The sequence below is a fragment of the Podarcis cretensis genome (genome assembly GCF_951804945.1).
Source record: "Podarcis cretensis genome assembly, chromosome: 7".
Lineage (NCBI taxonomy): Eukaryota > Metazoa > Chordata > Lepidosauria > Squamata > Lacertidae > Podarcis > Podarcis cretensis.
This window is the reverse complement of record NC_137176.1, coordinates 1,480,786-1,497,020: the sequence shown is the minus strand read 5'-3', so window position 1 is coordinate 1,497,020 and position 16,235 is coordinate 1,480,786. Positions and strand designations below refer to the sequence as shown.

At 43.2% G+C, this 16,235-nt stretch overlaps 1 protein-coding gene across 5 annotated transcripts in view; it reads left to right on the top strand.

Annotated features, from left to right (window-relative positions):
* SEMA5A (semaphorin 5A) overlaps positions 1-16,235 on the top strand; it is a 149,731-nt gene that overhangs the window by 86,772 nt on the left and 46,724 nt on the right. For all 5 annotated transcript variants that reach the window (XM_079983485.1, XM_079983486.1, XM_079983489.1 and 2 more), the window contains exons 5-9: positions 4,520-4,582; positions 8,711-8,809; positions 11,645-11,858; positions 12,903-13,188; positions 15,359-15,494. In XM_079983485.1, the coding sequence (XP_079839611.1) occupies positions 4,520-4,582; positions 8,711-8,809; positions 11,645-11,858; positions 12,903-13,188; positions 15,359-15,494 (798 nt within the window). The remainder of the gene's footprint in view (positions 1-4,519; positions 4,583-8,710; positions 8,810-11,644; positions 11,859-12,902; positions 13,189-15,358; positions 15,495-16,235) is intronic.

The following is a 16,235-nucleotide window of genomic DNA, read 5'->3' as shown; positions in this document are numbered from 1 at the left end:
CTAGTTTAGATGTATTCAAGTCTCCAGGGCCAGATGAACTGCATCCAAGAGTATTAAAAGAACTGGCAGATGTGATCTCAGAACCACTGGCAGTCATGTTTGAGAATTCCTGGAGAACAGGCGAAGTCCCGGCAGACTGGAGGAGGGCAAATGTTGTCCCTATTTTCAAAAAGGGGGAAAGAGAGGACCCAAATAATTACCGCCCAGTCAGTCTGACATCAATACCAGGGAAGATTCTGGAGCAGATCATTAAGCAAACAGTTTGTGAGCACCTAGAAAGGAATACTGTGATCACCAAGAGTCAGCATGGATTTCTGAAAAATAAGTCGTGTCAGACTAACCTAATCTCGTATTTTGACAGAATTACAAGCCTGGTAGATGAAGGGAACGCAGTGGATGTAGCCTACCTTGATTTCAGCAAGGCATTTGACAAGGTGCCCCATGATATTCTTGTAAAGAAGCTGGTAAAATGCGGTCTTGACTATGCTACCACTCAGTGGATTTGTAACTGGCTGACTGACCGAACCCAAAGGGTGCTCATCAATGGTTCCTCTTCATCCTGGAGAAGAGTGACTAGTGGGGTGCCACAGGGTTCTGTCTTGGGCCCGGTCTTATTCAACATCTTTATCAATGACTTGGATGATGGACTCAAGGGCATCCTGATCAAATTTGCAGATGACACCAAACTGGGAGGGGTGGCTAACACCCCAGAGGACAGGATCACACTTCAAAATGACCTTGACAGATTAGAGAACTGGGCCAAAACAAACAAGATGAATTTTAATAGGGAGAAATGTAAAGTATTGCACTTGGGCAAAAAAAATGAGAGGCACAAATACAAGATGGGTGACACCTGGCTTGAGAGCAGTACATGTGAAAAGGATCTAGGAGTCTTGGTTGACCACAAACTTGACATGAGCCAACAGTGTGACGCGGCAGCTAAAAAAGCCAATGCAATTCTGGGCTGCATCAATAGGAGCATTGCATCTAGATCAAGGGAAGTAATAGTGCCACTGTATTCTGCTCTGGTCAGACCTCACCTGGAGTACTGTGTCCAGTTCTGGGCACCACAGTTCAAGAAGGACACTGACAAACTGGAACGTGTCCAGAGGAGGGCAACCAAAATGGTCAAAGGCCTGGAAACGATGCCTTATGAGGAACGGCTAAGGGAGCTGGGCATGTTTAGCCTGGAGAAGAGGAGGTTAAGGGGTGATATGATAGCCATGTTCAAATATATAAAAGGATGTCACATAGAGGAGGGAGAAAGGTTGTTTTCTGCTGCTCCAGAGAAGCGGACACGGAGCAATGGATCCAAACTACAAGAAAGAAGATTCCACCTAAACATTAGGAAGAACTTCCTGACAGTAAGAGCTGTTTGACAGTGGAATTTGCTGCCAAGGAGTGTGGTGGAGTCTCCTTCTTTGGAGGTCTTTAAGCAGAGGCTTGACAACCATATGTCAGGAGTGCTCTGATGGTGTTTCCTGCTTGGCAGGGGGTTGGACTCGATGGCCCTTGTGGTCTCTTCCAACTCTATGATTCTATGATTCTATTCTATGAATCAAAAGTTCCGTGGACTTTTGATAACGACGAATCTCTCGCAGCGCCACAGTACCAGGCCTGTAGCGATGAGTTTTCTTGAATCCACCAGTAGAGGGAGCACTTTTCCGAGCAGCTTTGGTAGCCAGCTGTTTACGTGGAGCTTTGCCACCAGTGGACGTATGGGCAGTCTGCTTGGCATAGCTGTCAACTTACAGATTTGAAAATAAGGGATCAGCAGCCAAAATAAGGGATCAACAATTACTTTGATAAAATACATATTTTGTTGCGTGCAAATTGCTTTAGATACCCATTAGGTACATAAATTACCATATAGCATATGTTCAACACAAAAAAACAGCAACAATTTGTTGTTGACAAAGCACAGCTGGAGATAGAAAGGGCCCCATTACCTTCAGTAGCTTATTTAAGGGACATCATCAATAAGGGACAGCAGCGGGACATGGCGCTGGGATAAGGGACTGTCCTGCCAAATAAGGGACGCTTGACAGCTATGCTGCTTGGTATGCTTGGCCATTTCCCTTTACTTTTTTACACTTTCAGGAACGGAGCCTTTAAAAACAATTCCGCTCCTATCAGCCGCAAGGTACACGTCCTACTCCTTCCCCGATGAACCCGCAACCATGAATTTGTTGACTTTTATCCGAAAGTCTGCTTTTAATATGCTTCCAGAATTTGCTGTTCCCCTCCCTGATTCAAGGAGACTTTTAAAAAATGATGCGCTGACATTTCAGGGTGAGCCCTCTCCAAACCCCAGGAAACACTTTCCCCGACTTACAATGAACCACATCAATGAGTTTCTTTCGGATGCAGTGATAAATCAGGACCAATTCCTTCTGAAATGTGGAATATTATGGGGCAGTTTCTCCAACACATGGGACAATCACAGCTTGATTACTTTGCATGCGAGTCAATGTGAACAAGGTTCCTTGACAGTAGAAAGTTTGGAAAATCACATTATCTTTGAGCTATTATCCCTGCTGTTAAATACTCTCCACACACACCCCCGCCTATTATTTCACAGCAAACTAAGTATAGGTTCCAAGAAAAGCTGCTTGCATGATGCTACTTGCCAAGTGTTGATTCTTGGCTTTGGGAATTTATTTAAACAAGAATCAAGAAGTCACAGCTCTAGTTTCTGTGCCAATTGTAGGGTTGCTGAAGTCAGGTACAGGCAATTGCACTAGCCAAGTCAAGTGAAAACTTGCAAAGGTTCTACAGATATCCAGCCTATGCCTGGAAAGAAAAAGTATCTTGTGGGTCTCCCTCCCTCTTCCAGTCTGTCTCAGCTGACGGCTGTGTCTCCATGGAAATTGGTCCCTCAGCAGACAAAGAATTGATGACTTCAACTCTTCCTTCAACTCCCCCCTTTGTCAAGGGAGGAACCCTTTGGAGCAGTACAGTGGTATATCAGTCCCACATAGGGATTTAGTATAATTTGGATTATTAGTATAATAATCTTTAGTATAATTTGGAAGTTCTAATCATATAGAATGATACATTAATAATGCATTATTAATAAATAATTAATAATATACTAATTTTATGTACTTTTAATATCTGACTGAATAGTGTAAGGTTTTTTAGAGAGGAAAATGAAACCCTGAAAATAAATATATAAATATAAATATAATATTTATATCCTCCAGGCAACACATACTATCTTCTCCCTATCTTATCCTCACAACCCAGTGAAGTGGGGTGAGTGTTGCTGACTGCTCCAAAGGTACTCAGTGAGCTTCATGGTTCAGGAGAGAGAGAATTGAACACCGTTCTCCTCAGTCCTCGTTTGGTGCTCTATGACACCACACTGGTTAGGTTCACATGAACACTGACTTGGTTGCAAGGAATGCAGGGAATGAATGTTCAAAGGTTGTCCATAGAACAGGGAGGTAAATGGCCTACTCTGTGACTTCAACAGCAGTACTGCAGAAATCAATATACTGCACAGGCAAAGATACAAAGATTTGCAGGCATCAGCTGATCAGAGGCTCCTGCAAATTCTGCTTTCAACAGGGAGCCTTACCTTATATGATGTCAGATGTAGAGCAGGGGGACGTGGTTTGGGGAAAATGACCCGTTGGAGATTTCCCAGCAATGCCCTATATAGCCTGGGAGCTAAATTGCAGTCATCTCCTTGGCTTTCAAGGTACTGCTTTTTTCCACCTAGGTCTTTAAAATGTCTTTGATTTTAACATGCATCTTTATCCATCCTGCATCCTCATGTTTTGTTTTAATCCCTTATAGTGTTTATTTGTTATTTATAGTATTTCATGGTTTTTAGTATGCTGTCCTGGACTGTCTTGAAATCATTTGGTGAATGGCAGCATACAGATTTTTAAAATAAACACGTAAACATTTTGGCCATTCTAAATAATAAAAAACATGTTTATTTCTTAATGTGCTTGTTCAGCACATTAAGGGTTTTGATGCTGAAACAAGACCCTGAACCGCACACCCACCCCAGCCACACCTCATACATGAACAAGGGAAACAGGTGAACAAATGTGGCTCCGTGTGGCCCTGAATTAATTTCTCCACAGTTATATTTTGGTCTTTCGTCATCCTGTGCGTGAATGAATTTACTTGCTTCACTCCTTGCCTCTTGAGTGCGGAAGAAGCACACCGTGATTGCTAAGCCAAAAGCAAACTGTGAGTTACCATCATCTGGAGCAAAACAACCCACGACTTCTGGTTCAGAAGCGATGCTGAGCCAGGGCTTGCGGTTTGCTTGCTCCCAGTGCTAGCGTGGAGAAGCAAAACAGGCATGATTCACTCGTGCCCAGCAAGCCATGATTTATGGTTTACCGTGATGCCCAAATACAGCCATTATATTTTCTCTCCCATGCAATTTTAAATCATTGTTGTTTATTTCAATGGAAACACACGATCTCCAAGCTTGCTCCTGGGCATTTTGCTTGTTGTTTTCTGCATCTAATCTTTATTTATTTCTGTGTGCTAGGGAGTGGAGTGGTTTTGTGATGAAGCTACTACAAAGGCTTGTTACAGTAAAGGCAAATCAAAGGTGAGTAGCTCCTTCTTAAATAATTAATTTCCTAGATCTGAGTGAGAAAGTTCATCTGTCCACTTGTGCCTATGCATGTTTACTTGAAAATGTTCACAGGATTGCAGACTCATTCAAGCAAGGTTCTAATCAAGTTAGCATCTGTACATAGTGAAGGAACAAGACCACACTGCTCAGTGTGTGCATCTTTCCTGCCTAAAGACCTGTTGGGATCTGCTTACTGGATTGCACATTTGTGCAGTGTCCTATGTGAGTTAACTCCAGTTTGGACCCACACACACAGACCTCATGCAGATATTGCATCCAGTGCATGGACACTTGGCAGGCTTAGGAACTGGAGGGTTCACCTTTGTGCATGCATGCTTAAAGTCCCACTCAAGAGTCTTTGTACTGTGGTTGCTCTCACACCACAGCAGAACAGTTGGAGCTATATTATTATGGGAACCTGCTAGTATTTACCATGTTGGGTACATGTTTTTGAGTTACAGTGAACTCCTTAGGCTTTGTTCTTTGGTCCTGGGACAAAGTCGGTAACCAGACTGAATTTCACTCAGCCTTGTCTGCAGACTTTCTGGGGTGCTGGAAGCACCTGAATGGTACAGCAAATAGACCTTTGTTGTTGTTTCCAAATTCAGTCCTTTGAGGGGGGTAGAGTGATAAAAGCAGGAAGCATATCCTTGCAGTTATAACAACCAATCATAATGCATTCTTACTTCCGGAAAAAGTCAGGCTGGAGGTTTAAAAATCTGCAGATGCAATTTTAAAACACTAGGACTATGAAAATAGAAACAAGCCTTACCAAATTTGTTTCCTGCTTGCATGACAACATATAGTACAGACACCAGAGATTATTTGGCGTTTACAAATCTTATAAAATCCATAATTAACCTTGAGATAGTACTTCAAGGTAGAAATCTGAATACTCTTTGTTCTGCATACCTCAAAGCTATGGGCTGAATGCATTCTGTGACTGCAGTCGGTCTGTTTCATGCCACATATAATGGTAGCTGCATATATAGACCACAAAGGGTTGCCTTGGCATTGCCCACAACGCACACAGTTCTTGTATGGACAAGCTGACCTCCACAAAAATGTCCAGCTGCACAATTATGAGCACAGTCACAGCCAAGGCACCCTTGAATCATACTTTTGAAAGAGGCAGAAAAACTTGGAGATTGATTGATTCCTTTGACCAACTCTACGAATGTTTGACAGTTTCTGCATCGCCAGGTGTGGATGGTGCAGTGCCTGCTCCAAGGAGTGTCTGTTCCTCTGAAATGACCCCCACATATCAATAACTGAGTTTGCCACAATACTCCCTTTCTCCCTCCCCATCTCTCCCTCTTTCACGGGGAAGGGTGGGCTTCATACAGCTTCCTTTATGAACCTGAGATAGTATGGCCCCAAAGAGTTATACCAAATCTAAAATGCCTGGAAGAGTTACAGGGTGCAAAATGTGAGCGCATGTAAAGAAAGGAATCGTAGAGTTAGAGAGGACCATTGTGACATTTTAGTATTAGAAAATTCAATGTGCAATACAGCAAAGAATGGAGTACTTCATTGTTTGTTGGAGGTTGGAGGAAAAAAGAGCCTGAATTACTGGCATTAAGTTTTTTAGTGGCCCTTGCCACAGTTGAGTCAACTGCTACAACAAAGCATAGAGAAAGTGATGCAGCAGAGCTTCTCAAAAGGATCAATGGGTTTCTTGTAATTAGGAATTGATTGGACTTCCGGTGGAGCGCGAACCTCCCGCAAGGGGGGTTTTGCCGCAAGCGAAATCACGTGCTATTTCGAGAAGAAAGGGGTGCTACAGGGCGCAAGGAGTGAGGAGTACGGCGGAGTGGGGATAGCAGGCGAAGGGAAGCCATTATCTACTTCCGAATAGCGAAGCCCCGAGCTTGCAGGGAAAGCGCTCCGCTCTCAATTATAAGAAATTTCGGACCCAAAAGTACAGATTGGATGGTGATTAATAAAGAAAGGATTTGAATTGAAAAAGTGAGAAGCTTACAGAGCTCAGCTGTCATCTGGGATCAGCACAGACGCAGCGTGTCGCACAGAGCAGCGAAAAAGGAAAGTGAGTTGCTGCTAGTGGTTACTGTTGCCTTCTCTCCTTTAACTTTTTTTCATCCAAAAAGAAACAAAAGACTACTAAGTTAAAAGGGGGGACAGAGTGACTTTATTTCTGAAAATAACAGCCTTTGATGTAATGGAGGGTAAAGAACGTGAAGTTGTTGCTTACTTTCGGTTTTAGAACAAAGAACTGCGTAGTGGAAAAAGGACTTCCAACGCCATTAATACTTTAAAAAGTTGAACTTAAAGGCAGAAGGGAGGTGAAGTAAATAAAATTTGCACACCTGGTCGCTTTTTTGTATTTTGAAAAAGTCTATTTAGGACCCTAGCCAAACAAAATTATTGTCATTTGAAGATATAAAAACCTCTCTTATCTCTCTCCCCCCCCCCCCGGCTATTTGGAGAACTTTTAATTACGCAGGACTGGAGCTTACGACCCTAGTGGAAGGAATATAGTAATACAACTTGTCTTTCAAAAAATTTTCTATGAAAGGCTGATTCAAAACGGAAGCTAGATTTTGGTTTTTCGCTCATGCTCCGGCTTCCCCTATTTTTTGTGGGTTTTTTGTTTTTTTGTGTTTTTTTTTTCTAAATTGACATTTTAGAATCATAGAATCATAGAGTTGGAAGAGACCACAAGGGCCATCGAGTCCAACCCCCTGCCAAGCTGGAAACACCATCAGAGCACTCCTGACATATGGTTGTCAAGCCTCTGCTTAAAGACCTCCAAAGAAGGAGACTCCACCACACTCCTTGGCAGCAAATTCCACTGTCAAACAGCTCTTACTGTCAGGAAGTTCTTCCTAATGTTTAGGTGGAATCTTCTTTCTTGTAGTTTGGATCCATTGCTCCGTGTCCGCTTCTCTGGAGCCGCAGAAAACAACCTTTCTCCCTCCTCTATGTGACATCCTTTTATATATTTGAACATGGCTATCATATCACCCCTTAACCTCCTCTTCTCCAGGCTAAACATGCCCAGCTCCCTTAGCCGTTCCTCATAAGGCATCGTTTCCAGGCCTTTGACCATTTGGGTTGCCCTCCTCTGGACACGTTCCAGTTTGTCAGTGTCCTTCTTGAACTGTGGTGCCCAAAACTGGACACAGTACTCCAGGTGAGGTCTGACCAGAGCAGAATACAGTGGCACTATTACTTCCCTTGATCTAGATGCTATACTCCTATTGATGCGGCCCAGAATTGCATTGGCTTTTTTAGCTGCCGCGTCACACTGTTGGCTCATGTCAAGTTTGTGGTCAACCAAGACTCCTAGATCCTTTTCACATGTACTGCTCTCAAGCCAGGTGTCACCCATCTTGTATTTGTGCCTCTCATTTTTTTTGCCCAAGTGCAATACTTTACATTTCTCCCTGTTAAAATTCATCTTGTTTGTTTTGGCCCAGTTCTCTAATCTGTCAAGGTCGTTTTGAAGTGTGATCCTGTCCTCTGGGGTGTTAGCCCCCCTCCCAGTTTGGTGTCATCTGCAAATTTGATCAGGATACCCTTGAGTCCATCATCCAAGTCGTTGATAAAGATGTTGAATAAGACCGCACCCAAGACAGAACCCTGTGGCACCCCACTAGTCACTCTTCTCCAGGATGAAGAGGAACCATTGATGAGCACCCTTTGGGTTCGGTCAGCCAGCCAGTTACAAATCCACTGAGTGGTAGCATAGTCAAGTCCGCATTTTACCAGCTTCTTTACAAGAATATCATGGGGCACCTTGTCAAATGCCTTGCTGAAATCAAGGTAGGCTACATCCACTGCGTTCCCTTCATCTACCAGGCTTGTAATTCTGTCAAAAAACGAGATCAGGTTAGTCTGACATGTCTTATTTTTCAGAAATCCATGCTGACTATTTGTGATCACAGCATTCCTTTCTAGGTGCTCACAGACTGTTTGCTTAATGATCTGCTCCAGAATCTTCCCTGGTATTGATGTCAGACTGACTGGGCGGTAATTATTTGGGTCCTCTCTTTTCCCCTTTGGAAAAGAGGTTTTGCTTAGCATACACTGCTTATGGGACATTGATGATCCTGTTTTCTCTTTCTTTTTTGATGTTAGGAGGAGTGCCAGAATTATATCCGTGTCCTTCTCATTGGTGGGGACAGACTCTTTGCATGTGGAACTAATGCGTTTACGCCCATTTGCACTAATCGGACGGTAAGAATATGGACAAATCCACACTACAGAATTAAACTGGATCAGAACTCATTCCTTCTTCTCAGGGAGCCCTGGATTCTGGGATTGTGTGGGGTGGAAGGATGCTAGGGCTGCCCGGGAGAACGCCCTTTCTGGGGAGATCCACCTGGGGCCCTTTTTGCAGTTCTTTACATGCTAGGCTCTGGTCCTGTTGGCAAGTTAAGAGAAGATTTTCAGCGCTCTACCAAACTACAGTTTCCAAGATAGGAAGAGTGCATGGTGGCAATACAAAAGTTAGTTTGAATTATTATTATTATTAATAATAATAATAATAATAATAATACCCCACCCTCCCCGGCCAAGACCGGGCTCATGGTGGCTAACACCAAATATATTAATACATTAAAAACACAAAATCAAATGATTAGTTAAAATACAATTCAAAATCACATTTAAAATCAAAATAAAATTAAAAGTTCACCAGGCCCAGCCACCCATGCTGGTCCCATATGGGCCGATAGAAAGAGCCAAGGAGGCCACTTACATACAGGGTCCCATAGAAAGAAGGGGGTCAGACTGGGCCCAGACCAAAGACTCGGTGGAACAGCTCTGTCTTGCAGGCCCTGCGGAAAGATGTCTCTTGTGACAGAGCATTCCACCAGGCTGGGGCCACAGCTGAAAAGGCTCTGGCCCTGGTCTAACCTCCTTGAGACCCGGGACCTCCAAGATGTTATTCTTTGTGGACTGTATAGGGTCCTCTGTGGGACATACCAGGAGAGGCGGTCCCGTAAGTATAGGGCCGTATAGGGCTTTAAAGCCGTATAGGGCTTTAAAGGTTAAAACCAGCACTTTAAACCTGACCCTGTACTCTACCAGGAGCCAGTGCAGCTGGTAAAACACTGAATGAATGTGATCCCGCGGTGAGAGCCCCATAAGGAGCCTCGCCGCAGCGTTCTACACCCGCTGGAGTTTCTGGGTCAGCTTCAAGGGCAGCCCCACGTAGAGCGAGTTACAATAATCAAGCCTGGAGGTGACCATCACATGGATCACTGTGGCCAGGTCAGGGCGGGAAAGGTAAGGGACCAGCTGCTTAGCACGCCGGAGGTGGAAAAATGCCGCTTTGCTGTAGCTGCAACATGTGCATCCATAAAAAGGGAGGCGTTGCTTCTATAGAAATAGAATGAAATATAATAAATAGAGACAAATAAAGTAGGTAAGCAGTCATGATTATTGCTGCCAGCTGGAGGAAAGATGCAGAGGTAACTGGAAATATCTGGAGGTTGCTTAGCTGATGCTGTTCATGGCAATTCATAGGTTGAAATTAGATGAAATCTGTGGGAGAGCTTGCTTTAATATTGGGGCTAACCTGAATACTATTCATGCAATTTCATTTTTATCATTATCAATCCCTTCCCTGGCCGTGCAGTTGGTTACAGCCCCACTTAAGCCTCAGCCTGCAAGCCAGCACTGAGTTTCATGAGCCGTGGGGAGGAGTCTCTATGTAAGTTATGTAAAGGGAAGGAGACTGAAATTTTGTTCTGTTGGGATGGTGAGAAGGACCCTGAGTTTGATTGTTGTCAGAATTAGTTAATTTAAATTAAGCAAATTTAGATTATTTTAAAATAATAATCGAGAAATAAGGCCAATTTAAATTAAGATTTCCCCTTTTTGAAGTTCCTGTATTTATAGTTGGTTTCTATCACAAATAAGTCATTTTGGCTTGCAACCAAATGGAGTCTTTATGCTATCTAGAAGCACAATATAAACCTTTTGGTCATGATGTGCGTATGCCTTGCAGAATTATACCCGCTCAGAGACAAGGAGCAGAATTGTGTGCGGTTCTTTCTATATACCTGTGAGGATATTAAGTAAGAGCAGGTAGTTGATCCAACAACCACGTTGTAAGTATCCAGAATGTCTGTACAGGACTCGCAGTTAACAAGGCAAATGTTTTTAGGTATCAGGTTGAAAAGTGCATAAATAGTCATATTTTGTCTGAATATGTTGCAGAAGTAAAAAAATTGACAGGCATGAAGCAAGAGTAGAAAAATAAGTACTTTAAGGATGGCCCAGTATAGCATCTCCTCTCATACCTTCAGTACCTGTGATGATTTGCTAGTCCCTGGATTCACTAGAAATCCCATATTAAATGCAACATGTAACTTTTTTGAAGCTTAAAAAAAAGTCCTTTGGGGGCTTCCTACACTACTGTGCCTCTCGCTTTGAGCAATGTCTAGAACTTGGGAAGAAAAATAACATAGCAGAACATAGATTCTGGATGCATGTTTGATGGCAGAGCCTCCTACACCAAGAGATCTATCACTCTGCCCCTGGTTTTATTTTCTGCTAGAAATTATTTATTTTTGTGCTCATTTATGTATTCATTTATAAGCTGCTTGTATCCTGAAGGCTTGAGGCTGGTAATGAAAGCAAAAGAATTCTAGCAAAAGAGAACCATATCCCATCATATCTCTGCTGGATTAACTCTGGAAACAGGCTAGTCCCACAATGCTGCTGAGATGAGTGTACTCCAGTTAATGGGGCAGGTTCCTTTTGGAACACCTTTCTTTGCATTCTTACTGTTTGAATTTGATGCACAGGTGGTATCATTAACAGGGAGACCATGCAATGCAATTAGAGTTAATGCTAGTGATTTTCTATTAGATTTCTTTCGATTGCAAAGTGTGCAAGTGGGAGTGCCGCCTTCTCTTTTCAGATACTCACCACAGAGCTAGAAAGTGGTTGTTCCTCTGTGTGAGAGGACTGAGAGATGCACGCTCTGTTGTGGCACGTAATGTTGTAGATTGATTTATAGTTTCCTGCTCAGTAATATGGTTTTAATTCCCTCCGCTGCAGCTAAATAACCTGGAAGAGACGCATGATCAGATCAGCGGCATGGCTCGCTGTCCATACAGCCCCCAGCACAACTCCACCGCTCTGCTTGCAAGCACTGGTGAGCTGTATGCAGCAACAGTCATGGACTTCCCAGGAAGGGATCCTGCAATTTATCGCAGCTTGGGGGTGTCTCCTCCTCTCCGGACTGCACAGTACAACTCTAAGTGGCTTAATGGTGAGTGCAGAGACAACTGGTTGTTTACGTGAGTAAATATTGTTCTGAAGGAGCACAAGTCCTTTCTTGGTGCTTTTGAAAAGGTTGTTGCCAGTTTCTGCAGACTCTGGGAAAGTCTTCAACCACTGATGGTTTAAAGTTGGCAGTTCAGCATGGATGGAGGGGGTGAGTGGGGAGGAAAAGGAGAGGAAAACATAGAGAGGAGGTGAGAGAGTGTAAGAAGAGGCAGGGACACGTCCACAGCTCAGTCGCAGAGGGCTTGCTTTGTGAGCAGAAGGTTATGGGTTCAGTCTCCTGCACTGTCAGCTATAAAGATCCTTGACACATGGACTCCTTCTCAGTCTTTGGACTGCATCATTAAATTCATTGCTATTATTTTAATGCACATGGCAATTTACAGAGCTGAGTGAGCAAAAGCAAAAAAGACAGGCTTTGATCCCCAAGGAACTGGAAATGGAGGAATACAACATGGTGAGAGAGACAAAGATGGCAAGGGACGAATGTGTACAAATGCGTCAGCTGTGCTTCAGCTTGATTACAATTGGGGATGAGGACTAAAAGACTCAGCGGAAGACCTTTCCAAAGGAAGGACCTGGAGTGAATGGATGGAACCAGTTAAAAGAGCAGGTGTCTGTAAGGCAGCTGAGCGTGGGGGAGTAAGCACCACCTGGCTGGAATATTCTCAAGTCATGCCCTAGGCTTCTTTAGGAGGAAGGGCAGGATATAACAACAACAACAACAACAACAACAACAACAACAACAACAATAATTTATTTATACCCCGCCCATCTGGCTGGGCTTCCCCAACCACTCTGGGTGGCTTCCAACAAAATATTAAAATACAATAATGCATTGAACATTAAAAGCTTCCCTAAACAGGGATAAAATAATAAATAAAGCATCAACAATTTAAATGTACAGATAGGTACTGTCACAATCACAAGTAGATGTGGCTTTTAAACAGCAGCAGCAGTCCAGTGTAACATTTGTTTCTCCTTTTGAAAATAGTTGTTTTCTGATATTTTGTCTATCGATGCATTTCAGAACCAAATTTTGTGTCTTCTTATGACATTGGGAACTTCGTCTATTTCTTCTTCCGAGAGAACGCAGTGGAGTATGACTGTGGCAAAATAGTCTTTTCCCGAGCTGCTCGAGTTTGCAAGAATGACATTGGAGGCAGGTTCCTGCTGGAGGACACCTGGACCACCTTCATGAAAGCTCGTTTGAACTGCTCCCGCCCTGGAGAAATCCCATTTTACTACAATGAATTACAGAGTACGTTCTTCCTGCCAGAACTGGACTTAATCTACGGGATCTTTACCACTAATATGTATGTAGTTTATGAAATATTTTTATTTCTAGAATATTCAGAATGAATTAGAGAAAAGAGTTGTGCTGCCTGCTCCTCCTGGGAAATAGAATTGATACTGAAAAAATTCTGAGACAAGGGCTCTTGGAGGAACAGAATAGGAAGTGTTGACGGAAATACATCCATCCATTGCTTATAGAAGTGCAGGTACCTGAGGGCAGGCAAACTTCTCAAACCAGAAAACTTTTGTTGATGGAGTTTTTAGTTTAACACAACTAAATGGAAACTTCCTTCCTTGAAAGGAGTTTTAAGCAGAGATTGGATGGCCACCTGTCAAGTATGATCTAGTTGAGATCCCCTCATTGCAGGGTTGGACTAGATGACCGCAGGGGTCCCTTCCAACTCTGCAATTCTATGAGTCTGTGATTATATGTCTAAGGGAGCAGTTATTTATTAATTGAAATATTTGTCTCCTGTGCTTTCGGCTTCATCAAGAATCTTCAGTGCTACTAACAAGTCCATTAAAAACAATCATGAGATCCTTTTTTAAAAACAAAAGAAGCATAAAAACAAGCAGGCAAGGAAACACCTATAGTCACCACAGCGCAGCATCAATATTATGTAGTGTGGGAGAGCAGTTGATAATAGGCCAAAGGCCCTAAAGAGCAATACTGTTCAGATCTCATCAAGGAGGACCCATGAGGGCCTCTCAAGGCAGGGTGCAAAGTTGCAGAGCCTGCAAAGGCGAAGACCTCGTCCTCTGTTTCCACCAGCTGAGCTTCACCTGCTGAGAATGCAGCACAGGACCTTTTCTGTAATAACAGGACCGTCCTCCCAGATCTGAGTGTCCAGGCAAGGTCATGCAGGAGAAGACAGTCCTTCAAATAAGTTTGGTTCTAAGTTGGGGGTTGGGGGGGGGGCTTTAAAGGCAATGAACAACATGTTGAATTGAATTGGAAGCCAATGCAAATTATATAAATCAACTTCTTTCTGGTAGTTGTGGTAGCCCCAGTGTTGGCAGTGGAATACTTTTTTTAGGGAGTAGGATTGCTCTAACAGTTTCACTTAAACAGAATGTTTTGTGTTAAAGTCTACCAACTCCTGTCTACATCTTTTCTTAGACAGAAATATAATGCTGGTGTTTTACCCCATGAATTATTTAGTTGAAGTACTTCCATATCTGCTTCCACTCAGCACTGAAGATCTTTTATCTTGCTTCAGCTAAACTTTTTATCAATATTCTTAAAACTTCCAATTCAATCTGCTGTTCTGCTGAGCTAGTTTTCCTTGTGCTTTTCTGACAGCACCAGCTTGTAATTTGCTTCTGTATCTGAGCCACTCAACTGAAAGCGCTCCTACTTAGGAGCTCTACATTGTGCCATCTCTTTCCCTGGAGGGCAGAACCTTTGGGTAATTAGCCGACCCAGGTCAATGATGATCTTAAACAAATGTTTAATGTGTTTTAAGATACACACAGGCTAGTCAGTCAAGAAGCATAGAGATGCTGTTCTGCAGTGACGCTGGAACTAAACGGAAGCTAACAACAACAACAACAACAACAACAACAACAACAACACCTTTATTGTCATTGTACAACCTGTGTAAAATGAAATTAAACGAGCCTCCCCCCCCCCCAAACACTCAATCTCTTATCGAACAACACACCACCTAGACAGTTTTTATTAGCTTCAGAGTGGCAGATTTCATTATTTCAATTTATGTTAGTGGGTGATAGTTGTTTAAAAAAATCCTGGATAAGTAGAGAGAGCTTTCAGCCCTCCTTAGATCCAGAATTTTGAGGGGTTTGGACAAACAAATGAAGTAAGATGTTGCACCTGTGAGCATGCCTTTTCTCCCTGCCAAACCCTAAATTGACAATGAGCAAACCACACCATTCTTGCCTCTTTCTTTCACAGTTGAATTACATGTGGGTATTAGCACAGGGGTGGCCTGTGGCCCTTCAGATATCGTTGGACTCCAACTCACATCAGCATCTGCCAACCAGCTGTTGATCAGGAGCTGTAGTCCAGCAGCACAAGGAGGACCTTGGGTTTCCCACCTCTTTGTTAACATGCTAGCAGTGCCCTTTTATAGCTATGAAGGGAAAGAGTTGTATTTCAGTCTGCTTGAAGTACTTCATCTTTTGTTTGTGTGTGGTGTTGCTTGTGTGTGTTTCTTCTTCTTTTTTAAGGAACAGCATAGCAGTTTCAGCCGTTTGTGTATTCAACATGACTGCAATAACTCAGGTCTTCAGTGGGCCATTTAAGTTCCAAGAGAACTCCCGCTCTGCTTGGCTGCCTTACCCCAACCCTAACCCCAACTTTCAGGTACTTGGAGAGAAATGGGTGGGGGCAGGGGGGAGGTACTGAATTATATGAATTGTCTTTAAACTGCTATTGCATTTTAAAAAGTAGCTGAGATGATGGGCGGATTGTTGTGTCTCAGCCCAGCATACTTCCAGTTTCCTTGTCATGATGGGATGATTAGAAAGAAGCTCTATCTAAATTGCTATAGGAAATGCCCCTGTGAGGGTTCACCAGAAGGTGGTGTGCCCAACTTCACTTTGAGCCAACGGGCAGAAATCTTCCTAAGCAGCCACTTGGTAATGGGTGACATTAATCTAGACCAGGGAATAAAGCAGACCCCCACGGGCAATGTGGCTGTGGACTGAATAAAACATGAGCAAATCGAGCCATCATTCCCACTAATGTGACTTGAGAGTGTGTGTTAGTGTACAGTGATAAATGGATGAATATTCTGCGAGGCTCAAAGCAAATGGCCTTCCAAGCAGCATCCTCTGAGGTCTTATAATTACCTTCCATGCCTCTACATTGGTTGAATGAATGATATGTTATCACCTGATACAAACAAGCTCCAGAATGTCCCATCCGCAGAGATCACTGAGGGCACTTCTACACTAAGAAGGAAGCACACCCAAAGCAGCACATCGCACATGGCAGGTGACCACCCCGAGGGTTGGTGATTTTTCCATGTTTCAACTTGGGCATTATGGAGCATGTGATCAGGGGAGCAAGATTAGAGCAGCAAAAACTACTGGTTTGCATCAC